The sequence below is a fragment of the Pocillopora verrucosa genome, chromosome 3 (assembly GCF_036669915.1).
Source record: "Pocillopora verrucosa isolate sample1 chromosome 3, ASM3666991v2, whole genome shotgun sequence".
Taxonomy (NCBI): Eukaryota; Metazoa; Cnidaria; class Anthozoa; order Scleractinia; family Pocilloporidae; genus Pocillopora; species Pocillopora verrucosa.
Genome location: NC_089314.1, coordinates 4516842 through 4529169, shown reverse-complemented (window position 1 = coordinate 4529169; position 12328 = coordinate 4516842). Strand labels below are relative to the sequence as shown.

The following is a 12328-nucleotide window of genomic DNA, read 5'->3' as shown; positions in this document are numbered from 1 at the left end:
GAAAAACTCTAAGACAACTATATTAACTGTACCTGAAATGACGCTCCACGAATCAGCACCACCAATCTTGGGTCCAGCCTTAGGGGTGCAAAAACCTGTCATTAAAAAATTAAAGGAAAATTTTTTAAGATCATTAATTATAGAGTTTTAAGTATGAAAACATCAACATTTGAGCAACATCTGATGAGTGGATGTCTCAGTTTAACAAGCAGATTTTTCCCCTCACTTGCCTCCTGAGCGAAGCTTATCTCACAATTCAAACAAGATTTCAAATACCCTATCAAGTCCTTAGATAGCTATTTGAAATAAATTTTCACTAAGGACGGGGAAAGGGGGAGGGGGGAGGAGGGGAGGGGGGGAAGGGGGGTGGTACAGATATAAAATTAGGATAAGGATGAGGGGAGGAAATTCCTTTAAGAAATAGTTCATAGCATGGATAAGTGCGTTTGATCTAGTTTAAAAATGGACCTTTGGCGTAACAAAATCCAATATATAATTATACCTACGAACATCAAATGGTAGTGCGGCCTACGGTTCTGATTTGTGTTAACTCGTCTCGTTCGATCAAATGGTTACAATTTATCCACATTTCTCCCGATGGCATCCAGACCGAAGCGAGTCAACCCACGGGGCTTCACCCCAGCTCTCGCATGAAATCGAGGCGAGTGGTCGGTCAGTCCAATCGCACAACATCCAGAAGGAAGCGACACCAATGATATGGGAACGCAAATAGTTTTATAGAACACATAACAACAGACTGACACACCTGGATATCCTTTGGATCACTTGTCGCTTTTCCTCTCCCTGTTGCTGATGCTGTGAATGTGAGGCTTGCAGTACCAAGAGAGAGTCCTCTGACCGTGAAATATGCAGTATCTTGATTGATTTTACTCTTGTCTTCAAGCTCAACGTCCCGCCTGAGGATAATTTTAAAAAAATAATTCAATGGAAACAGGTCAACCGAATGATGAATACGCCATATTAGAAAATACAGAATTAATGAGGTCTTACATGTATTTTGCACGTGAAAATACACAAAATTATCTTTACCTGATGTCTAAAATGTCTGGAGTAAAATGTGGAGCCAAGGTGAGAAACTCAAGATTTCTGAACAACAGTGGCACCCCAAATATATCTAGCAATTTGAGCCTCAGGGTCTCTGATGCGTACAGCTCGATCTGATAAAAGCAAAACGCACAAAATTGAATGGAGTCAAACTTCAAATTACAACATCAAAAGAATGACAAGTGCTGAGTGGGTGAGAAAAAAGAAAGTAGAGTGTTAATATGCACGGATATTTGGCTTCCGTATTATTACAACACTTATTCCAGCGATCCAAGCAGGAAGAGGCACGAATCATAGATACCAAGCTTGAGTGTAAGTCCCGGAGTACATCCTACGAGCAGCTTAGGTAAAATGACCCGCGAGATTAAACGTTCATGGGCACAGTAACATGTACAACCTGAGGCTGTGTTTAAAAACTTGAGGCTCCTTTAAACCACAATTTAAGGCGTTGACTGATCCTGTTGGCCTATATCAAACTACCATTAGAAGAGAAGCAGGTTGCTTCACTTTAACGGAAACACTTACAGTAAATAGCTACTTTAACAATGTGATAAGGAGACAGTAACTCTAAATGCCTTTCATGAGGATCTGTCTCTAATCTGAATCTTTTAGAAAAAAGGGTAAGTTTGTAAAGAAACTGTGGTGCTGCGTCGGTGAGAGTTTTACATTATAATTTGGTTTATCAACTGAGCTGATAATATAAACTGACCGCCGTAAACAGATACTAAAGCTGACGTTTCGAGCGTTAGGCCTTCCTCAGAGCGAATGACGAGACGTCAGCATTATAGACTCCTTACGGTGGCAAATTTATATTTTATGTTTTGGAGAACGGAACTGATTTTGAATTGCAAAAAAGACGACAAAAATGTGAGAATGCTCATTTCAAACCAACAATTCTTTACAATTCTACCTTGTGGCATCAACATACCTTGTTGACAACAACAACATCTACACCGTACACATCAGAAACTTGAACATCGGCAACCGCTGGCCCGGTTGAGTCCAAGCACAAATCGTGCACCATCACGGTGAACAGACCCTCGGATCTTGGGATAACCTAACCAAATAAACATTACAAAAGAAAGATTCTGAATCAAGTAAATGTGGCACGAAGGAGAGGAAGTGGTAGGTTAAATTCACGACTTTCACAATAACTCAACTCACTAGTATGTCAGTTTTTCCTTGGTAATTGACTTTTGCAATAGCATTGCTGCTTCCTTTGACAGCAAAGTGACCCGAGCCTCCTTTAATGTGGAAAACAGCCTGGAAAAAATAAGATAATGTACCATTCAGTATGTTTAAAATACACACCAAAGAAAAAGAGCATTTCAACTTCTTGATGCCCAAGAGGCGAGCGAAATGCCACAAAAATCTTGTACGAGACTGACACTACAAGACGGATGTGTGAGGATGGCAAGCAGTCGGAAAATTGAAACTTGTTGTCAAACAGAGAGAGATGTGAATGTTACTCGTAAGCAGGCGATATTTTCTTCTACAGAATGCGATGTCGCATGATTAACTTGACTTAAGTACAGAATTCCATATGGATATTCCTATGGATAAAGCCTTACTTGATTTTCAGGATGATTCAGTATTGAAGCGGCTGGTGGAACAAGTTGCCTTTCAGGAACAAGCAGCAATTTCAGATGCCCTCGCAAATTAAACTTAACGGGTTTCTGTACAAGGTGATGAAAAACCTCAATTAATTTACGACTAAGGTGGTGCCACTATCAAAAAGGAAATCAGTGATACGACGTACTATTAGGGAACTCTAATGAAATGATGAGGGGGGAAGGGGATAACCCTACGGAAGACAAGTATACAGTCCAGGGAGGAGTGGGGGGTTGCAATACCCTTGGTTGCTTAACGCTTCTGAACCTGAGATACTCAGGCAAAGGGCTAACACTCCTTAAATTTACCACAACAGTACTATCAATAAGCCTACCGACGCAGACCAACCCTGTCTTTAGATAATCATTACTTCAGACATGGAGGGGTTTCAATAAATTTTTCCCTAAGCAGTTGCTGATGATGTGATTGCCGGCTGTGCCCAGAAAAGGGGCCGTTAGGCGAAACCTAAACACGGGCTTTTCTCGCAAGGTAAGCGGACTATGGTGAGAGATCTTATAGGTGACGGTAGATTGCCGGCAACCGGGTTTTATTGAACACCCGGACATATTTAGGTAAAAAAAAATCAAACCTTCAATTCCCTTCCACACCATCTTAAAATGTTGCATTGGTAGCCTTCAATGGATGCCTCGATAACAACTCCACCCATCTTGTCGCTCAAACTGACAGTTTGATATGCTAACCAAACAGAAGAGAGATTAGTATGCGATAAGTTCCAGATATTCAGGGTGAATTCATATTTAAGTAAAAATAATAATAAAGAGGAAAAAAAAACAAAATTCAGGGAATGAAAGCAGTTAAATTAAAAGCACTCACACATTGCTCTTCTAAGGTTTTCATCGTCCTTGTATTTGACAAACATCATCTTAACAGAACTTGTCATGTCAACAAATTCTGCCAAAGTGCGATCGCTGGTCGACCAAACTACAGTCAGTGATGTGAAGTTGTCAAATAAGCGTCCGAAGGAGTCACGGAGATGGACAGCAAGGTTTAACTGTTGATTGTTGCGCACATGGATCTGAAACCCGACACAAAGCCACTAGTTAAAAATTTTTCAATCCCAATCCCAAACAATGTATCTGTTAACCCAAGATTCTTGAAAGGTAGATTTTAAAATTTGGTCCATCCATTAAAAAGGTTCAGGCTGTAATGGTGACATAAGTGGTGAATGAATAGTCGCTCTTGCAGAACAAACTTTTCCATGATAACGCATTTGCCCACAAAAATGTATCTCGTGCATACCGTTCCACTTGTCTAGCAACTTTGGGGTTGTTTGTTCCAAAAATGAACTTCATACAGTAACATACCTCGATACAATGACTTCTCCCCCCCTCGCATATTTGACGGACTATTGCCATTAACAAAGTACAACATTGCTTTGAGGGGGGGTTGGGGGGAAGAAAGTGAGGGAGTCAAGCCTGGGGTACTGGGGTCAGTTGAAAATGGTACACATGCTGTATTCCAGAATTTTACAATCTCAATGGTAGGTTTAGAAATTTGCCACTCAATTTGATGGATTTATCACTGAAAACTCTGATAAAACAGCCACCTTTCCAGACCCAAAATGACCAAAGGTTGAGGGTACCTCAAACCTTTATGATAAACAATTACTAATAAGTACTAACAAGTACTGACACTAGCATAAGATGGTTGAACAGGGGGGTTCCAAAGTAAGTCTTCAAGTACCTCTTACCTCTTTGTTCGAGCTCACACAATTTTCAGGAGACAGTTGACGCCCATCCACTGTTGGAAGTTTTATGTCGGGAACAATTGTCAGAGATGCAGGGTCCATGCATGCAAATCTACAAAAAAAAAAGTTTAATAAGTAACTTTTTAGGCAAAAGCACAATCAAGTTTTTTCATGGACTACGGATGAAACACCATCACAAGATGATTAACACGATAATTAGTTTCAGCAACAATCTGCCCTTTGGTCGAAGAATAAAAAAATGGAAAGAAGCCATATTTTGAGGTTGAAGTTTAATGAGTATTCTTTATCCTTCACACATTTAACTTCAAGAGCTTGCATTAAGGAAGTCCTGTTTTACCCTCTATAACCGTATTTTCCATTTGTTCCCATGAAGAATAACATAAATCTTTGAGTACATAAATGTTATTTATTGTCTGTTTAATGTGCCATTCTAATTCTTTGTGTTGGTGGCTGAAGTTTGACAATATTGCGCATGCGTTACATGAACTATAAACTACATGCATCACATATGAAAAGCGCCCTTTGTTCTTGCGAAATGTCACTTGAAAGGCCTCGAACTTTTGCTCGAACTTTCAACGAAAGATCGTTCATTTGCATTACTTTTGCACAATACTGGTACTTCCGCTAAAACACAGATCAGTTACGTTTTACCTCTCACCTGATTAATACAGAGGAGCTTGCTGGGTATGGATTCTTTGCAGATGGTTTGTTTCCAATCTTCACAGTGAGAACCTAAAACAAGCGGCCATTTTATGAGACCCAACTCTAACTAGCAGGCATTATGACCAAACTTACATACAAAGTTAGGTCACTAAAATGGTGCCCCATTCTGTCACTTACAGTTAACTACATGTATGTTTTGTTCTGATTTTAGATGCATGTTGAGATTGATTGTTACAGATACACGAAGAAAGAATTGTTGTAATGCCAAAATATCATTATTTTCATTGTTCTTAATTATTACAGAATTGTCACAGGGCTGTCACTTGTGATGTGCTATCAACCACAATATATTTCTATCTATCACTCCTCATTGTTTCCAACAGGTAAACCTTTAAGCTTTTGGGGCAGATTAAGAGGCATTACCATACGCTTTTGCTCTCTTTGCTTTGTTATTTTGCTCTCTTTGATTCCCTCCCTCCCTCCCTTCCTTCCTCCCTCCCTCCCTCCCTCCCTCCCTTCCTCCCTCCCTTCTGCATCTTGGGTAAGTATTCATTCTACCCTACATGTAATTTGTGAGTTTTGTGTTAACAGCTCCCCACAAATGAGATGTGGCTTATTGCCATAGCAATCATCTTGCAATCATGGCAATCATCTTGCTACAGACAAGGAGAAGACTCTCTTCCTCAGCAATTACCATAGTGAACCAAACCTTCAATACCACTGACCACACGTTTTCACAGAATGTTATGGTATCACATTTAATTTTGACCAAAGAAAGAGTTCTTACCTGTTCACCTTGCTTTAAACAGATTATGTTAAAATAATGATACGATCCACTGTTATCAACTGAAACGAAAAAGACACCATAATATACTCCACTACATGCATAACATGCATAACATGCATTACACGCATTACATGCATTACAAACAAAAACTTAAATTCATGTGGAGTGAAAGTCTCTTAACTCTTTCACCCATGAGAGTGATTAACATCTAACAATACCACCCCTGAGTAACAACCAGAAAAAAGATCCCCCTCTATTCAGAAGGGTCAAGTGATAAATATAGTATTTTCACTAACCAAGATAGTCAGATGTGGGATAATACCCAATAGAAACATGGTCCTCTTTCTGTGGATCTGGAATCACTGTCAAACAACAGGAAGATGGGAAGGTTAGTCATCTGTAGGAAGCAAGCAAAACTCAGGGTTTGTACCCTTCTTCAGAAAAAAATTCATAGACTTTTCCAGTATTTCAAATTTCACCTCAAACCCTTTCAGTCCCAAGATTTTAAACCAAATTCTCCCAATGGTCTAAATACATTACAGGCATAAATTCTGAAAACTTTATTGCTTGAGTTAAGCAGATTTTTAGGACATTCCAGGAACTGTAGTCTTTTTCCAGGACTGGAAAGTCCTGGAAAATGTCAAAAAAAAACTTCCAAGACTTTCCAGGTTTTCCAGAACCTGTACAAACCCAGAAAACTGTACACAAAGGTAAAGGCAGAAAGTTTTGTCAAATTGGCTCTTAATATCCAATAGAAATTCTCTTTCTGTTGCATGTGTAAACATCTGTTTGAACAAAAACTTTTGTTCAACAGTTATGATGTTATATCAGTGTCTAACCAATTGTCTCCTAATTTAAATGCACTATTAATTATAGTCAAGCTTTCAATTGAGGACTGCTCATTACCATTCCTAAAGGTAGGGAGTAACTAAGCAAATATCTAATGGAGAACATAAACTTGTTTGAATAATCATGCTGGTCAAATTGCACCAATGATAAAACAATAACAGCTAACTAATCATGCTGCCTAAACAGCCACACCTAATGTTCAACCTTATCACCTGACCACAACCAGCTTGACCCTACAATTGAGAATGATTCTAGATCTTGAGACAAACAATTAAACAGTCAGTTGTTATATACAGCTCATATGAGTTCACCTTCTTCATAATATCCAGAAGTATCCACAATCCAAGGAAGAGGTCCTCCCTCTAACAAGAGGTTCTTTGCTGAACACAAAGACACCACACCAACATCCACTGGATCTAGAACCTACATATAGATAAATAATTCTTATACTGCACGTGTACTTGTGGCTAGTTCACCAAAACTTAACAGCTAGCCAGAGTACTACAGGAACTAGCTGCCACATATAGAGCCTTCTGGAAGAACTAGCTACTGCTTCTAAATGCAGCTGCAATGCACATGGCATTAGGGTGACATTGACTTTGAGACAATGCAGGCCAACAGATGTCCCTCTCTGGGCCTACAAGGGAACCTTTAAGCATAGTGCACGGTAATCTTGTCAGCAATGCCCTTCACAGCAACCAAACCTCAAGCCCATCTTTTGTCCATGAAATGCATTTGGTGGTAACATTCCACAGCCGAAGACAACAGAGCACTTGCAACTCTCAAGCAACATCTGCATGCCTAAGAGTTAACTCATAACTGACCTTAAGTGGGTGATAAGCACCAACAGTCACCATAGAACGTAGAATTATGTCCTTGTACTGGTATGTCACAGTCAGTGTGGTGAAGCCAGAACGAAGGGCAAGAAGCTTCACTGACATACAACTTCCAGCAGTTATCTCATAATCTCCTAAAAGTAGACATTAAAAAGCACACTGTTTCAAGACACACACCAGGTACAGTTAGTGCTTGAAAATATCTTGAAACTCTAGATAAAATTCTATTAGTCATCAAGCCAATTTCATGAGTTTAACCTTTAATAAGGATTGGCAAATAACTTGCCCATGAAAATGCTGACCTGTCACATCAGCAGAAAAAGTCATTTTGATGACATCTAGAACTCTTCAGAAAGTAATCATTTGAGTTCTTGAAATCTGAGCTTGGAGACAATTTCTGATCAAATTAAGAAAAAGCCAATCTCTTATACTTACTTTTCTCTTCAACTAACTTGAAAATAGACGGGTCAGAAAAAGAGTACATCACAGGGAGAGTGCGACAATCGGTGAAAACATGGAACTCTTGGCATGCTGAGAAACGAAACAAAGTAATAATTATAATATCATTTTATGATTACTTGTTTCAACCTAACCAACATTTGTAAAGTGTTATTGTTGGCAACAGTGACCAACAATTCAAAACCCTGAGCAAAAGCCAACATCAGTGCCACATCAAGGCTATAAAAAAACTCACACAAAACTCTGCTCAGGCTGGCAAAGCACAAGGATCTACCTCAGCAGCAGTTCTTTGCAGGACTAAATGATCCCTACACTGGACAATTAGACTACACCACCATACCAAAAATACTGTGCTGTGGTCAACACACATAGAGCTAGCTGTACTTAGTTCGCCAAACAAAATTTGCATGTGAAAATCACAGTTTCAGGGATTGAACAATAACTATATCAAGCAACCTATGAAGTAAATGGAGCAGTAAGGACAGATGATGATAATGATAGTAATAAAGAGCTTTTCCTTTACCTGTATAAATGCAAGTTGCTACAGCCAGTGGGAGTGACAATGAATAACCAACTTGAGCTTCAACAACAGAGGGAAGAAACTCCATTTTTCTTGGTGGAACGACATAAACCTGTGAAATTTCACATAAAATGATTAAAAAAGACTCCTCAATTAACCTCATTCCCAGGATCCACTCCCTGTCATTCCCAAAAATAACAGAGGAGTGTTAAGGGGACACACTTACAAGGACCCACAGAATAAGGTTCCAGTCACATGTCATTTTATTGCCATCACATCATTTAAGGAAACAACTGTTACAATTTTCTTACACGAACCAGACCTAAAAACAAATCTTCTATCTATTTCCCCCTTTGAATGATACATCATGGCCCTTTTTGACCTTAGGTGGCCTTCTTGTGACACTGAATACTGACTAAGGTATAAGTAAGGTATAAACATTATACCAAGGAAGTTGTACACTGATCACTCTGCAAGATGAAGGAGTATTCAAAACAGGTTAGGAACCCACCTCTGCTGTTCCAAAAATTGCCAGATTCTTCATGTCTGCTGCACGAGCCTGGGTGTGTCCTACTGCATTAGTTGTGATAACAACACCTTTGGTGCTTACAGTGGCTACTGAGGTGTTAGATGATGACCAAATATACATTCCACTTCCTCCAGATGGCTGGAGAGAAAACCAAAAGGAAAAGTTAAAAGAAAAATAATAATTGCTACTTGCTGAGACAAAATCAAGCTTGGAACTTTATAAAGCTCACAGTAACTTAACATCTTATCAAAGTTTCTCAGTATAAAAAGCAAAAGGCAAGATGAGCTAAAATCAGAACACCGACAACAACTTTACATGGTTTTCTTTCCTCTTTAAACATTTTTTTGATATTGCCATGAGGCTTTTACTTTACAGAGCCTTTGAGCCCCAGACATAGCATAATGCAGGTACCATTATAATTATTAACAGTGGAAATGTCATTATGTACCTCCAATAAATATTGAAACTGGGTGTGGCTGGCCACTTTCTGTTGCTCTGGTGGGTACCATGGGAACACTATTATCTCAGGGTTGACAACCACTGGATCAAAAATATCTGCTTCTTGTTGTCCTGAGATGGGATTATTGAAGGTGTAGATCACGTTTGTACCAAGAATCTGTGATTAAAAAGTGTGTTAGCGTCAACAAGGCTCACCCCAAAAGGCTCCACTCCTCCATCATTGAACTCTTGATAAAGTATTATATTTAAGGTGGTAAGTTTTTAAAGAAACTGTGGTGCTGTGTCAGTGGGGGAGTATAACAAGATAAAACTGAGTTGATAAAGTAAATTAGCCACTGTAAAGAGTTTCTAAGCCGACGTTTTGAGTGTTAACCCCTCCACAGAGCAAATATTAAAGGGCTCTGATTTGCTCTGACCAAGTGCTAACACTTGGAACATCAGCATAGAAACTCTGCACGGTAGCAAACTTAAATAATTACATTATCAACTCAGTTGATTAAAGCTTATTATTCTATCATATCTAAGAACTATCAGTAGTAGTAGGTAGTAAGAAACGATGTATTCACAGTGGTACATCTACAGATAGTTGAAAATAATAGAGAGTAATTCATTGTCTTCTGTACTGCATCAGAGTAACAAACATAATGGGAATAAAAGTCTGAAATTATAAGCAGAAACTACACATCAATCACTTCTAAAATAACTAGTTTGTAATGTAGCATAGTTGGAAATTTTAGTCATTACATGAGTATTAAAAACTGCACCTTAATGCTTGTGTACATGGCTGTCAACATGGTCTTGCCTTTCTGTAGAGTTCGCACATGATGAAAGGAGCCATTAGCTGAAGACCAGAGCACTTGGAAGTATGATGGATCAAATGAGGTATCAATGCGAATATTCTGATAAAAAAAAGTAAAATGAATAAAAGTTCACTTAGCAGGACAGTAACAAATAGTTTTCAAGAGCAAAACAGTCCCTAATTTGTCAAAACTTAGTAGCTTGGGATTCAGAATCTGAAGGTTCCAAGTTTAAATCCTCTACTCACTCCCTCAATCAAATTGTTTTGTTTCATGATAATCCCAAGTTCAACTCCTCAACTAAACCTTGCTTACCCTTCAAACCCTAAGAGTAACTATATTTTAGTAGCATTTGATTTCTCCTTAAAATGTCACCCCTGAATCACAGATCAAGGTTGTGAGAATAAAGGAAATGATCACCAACAAAAGAAGCTCTTGATTGTTCAACAAATTCTCCTTGTCAATACCCTAGGAAATGTATAGAGAACAGTATGGAGAATATGCATACTGATGTTTGGGTGTAAGAGGTTAATAGCTGACTGGTTTGCCTACATTCATAAACAACAGCCAGCCTGGGCTTTTTGCTTTTGTTTCAGTTTTCTAGCAACTAAACTTTTATTTCTGGAAACTATTTTATCATTTTAGGTTTGAAGATCACGACAACTTGAAAAATAAAAGAGCTTGAAATCATGTGGAGAAAAACAATATGAAGATTTGAGATAAATCAAAGTGTTCTCCTTTAAAAATAGAATCATTCTTACATCAGTGATAAAGACTTTACGGTTGTCATGACTGTAGATATGAACAGTGACATCATACTCAATCCCCACTTGTAACACCCAGTCTGGATGTGGCACAATACTGAAACCTAAAAAAATAGCAAACAAAAATTATTTTAAGTTGATGTGTCTTTCTTAGCAGTTACGACAATAAATTAATGTTGAATTACATGTTATCAATTCAGAGTCGATATAAGGTGTATGGTCAAGTAATTGACCAAAGATTCAAACAATTATATTGCCACAAATGTTCATGTACAACCCTGCAAGTCTTCATCAAGTATCTAGTGACAAGTGCTATGGTAGCTGAACAGGGGATCTTCCACTGATACATGTAGCGTAATTCTTTGTATCCTATGGGTGTCCACGACAGAATTATAATTGCTTTACATTATCAAGCAGATAAGTATTGACATAATGTAAGTTAGGATTTGTTTCGGATAGTCCCCAAAAGCATTATTGTAAATTCCTCATCTGGTCATAAACATCACACCCATTTGTCACAAATAAACTGTTTGTTTAAAAAAGACAATGCTGTCATTTTCTGATATTACTATTGCTATGGATCATGTCTTTAAAAACATATACCTAACAAAGCTGCATCCACAACATGAACTCCAACAGCTGGTTGATGTACAGCCTGCATGAGAAGCATATCTGCAGGGCTAGTAAAGGGGGCTCAACCAAAGGTTAACCATGTAAAAAACTAAAACAATACATAATGGATTACAGGATTGACACAAATATTCACTGCACTTCAAAAAAAAAAATTGGCCTAACTCTGTGTCTCTATTTCTGTAAATGTACCAGGGATTCATACTCAACTATATGTATTTAGTTGCCTGGAAATCATCCATGGCTTGCCAGAAATAAAATTTTAGTTATTAGAAAAAAATCTAGGTAACAAGTTATTGCTCAATACTTATCACAGTGTACATGAGGCAACCAGAATAAAGGGGGGATTTTTCTTGTGGAAAATGGTGCAGCACTAACTTTTACTGAATGTAATCCTTTGATGAAATAATGAAATAAAAGAAGATGAGAGAATGAATGAATGATTAAATGAATAAATGAATGAATGAAAGAATGAAAGAACGATTAAATGAATAAATGAATGAATGAATGAAAGTATGAATGGATGAATTTCTGAATTAATGAAAGTATGAATAATTGAATAAAAGAATGAATAAAGAATGAATAAATAAATGAATGAATGAATGAAAGGAGGAAGGAATGAATGAATGA

The 12328-nt window shown here is 38.0% G+C and overlaps 1 protein-coding gene across 1 annotated transcript in view; it reads right to left on the bottom strand.

The window, feature by feature from the left end:
• LOC131796495 (nuclear pore membrane glycoprotein 210-like) overlaps positions 1-12328 on the bottom strand; it is a 28605-nt gene that overhangs the window by 10016 nt on the left and 6261 nt on the right. The window contains exons 10-30 of the mRNA XM_059114086.2: positions 11672-11740; positions 11066-11172; positions 10272-10406; positions 9497-9664; positions 9031-9186; positions 8523-8631; positions 7976-8071; positions 7529-7674; positions 7016-7127; positions 6152-6217; positions 5856-5914; positions 5064-5137; positions 4388-4496; positions 3511-3712; positions 3266-3372; positions 2637-2741; positions 2230-2328; positions 1994-2122; positions 1051-1178; positions 767-917; positions 33-95 (exon numbers count right to left, since the gene is read on the bottom strand). Coding sequence (XP_058970069.2) covers positions 33-95; positions 767-917; positions 1051-1178; positions 1994-2122; positions 2230-2328; positions 2637-2741; positions 3266-3372; positions 3511-3712; positions 4388-4496; positions 5064-5137; positions 5856-5914; positions 6152-6217; positions 7016-7127; positions 7529-7674; positions 7976-8071; positions 8523-8631; positions 9031-9186; positions 9497-9664; positions 10272-10406; positions 11066-11172; positions 11672-11740 — 2390 coding nt within the window. The remainder of the gene's footprint in view (positions 1-32; positions 96-766; positions 918-1050; positions 1179-1993; positions 2123-2229; positions 2329-2636; positions 2742-3265; positions 3373-3510; positions 3713-4387; positions 4497-5063; positions 5138-5855; positions 5915-6151; positions 6218-7015; positions 7128-7528; positions 7675-7975; positions 8072-8522; positions 8632-9030; positions 9187-9496; positions 9665-10271; positions 10407-11065; positions 11173-11671; positions 11741-12328) is intronic.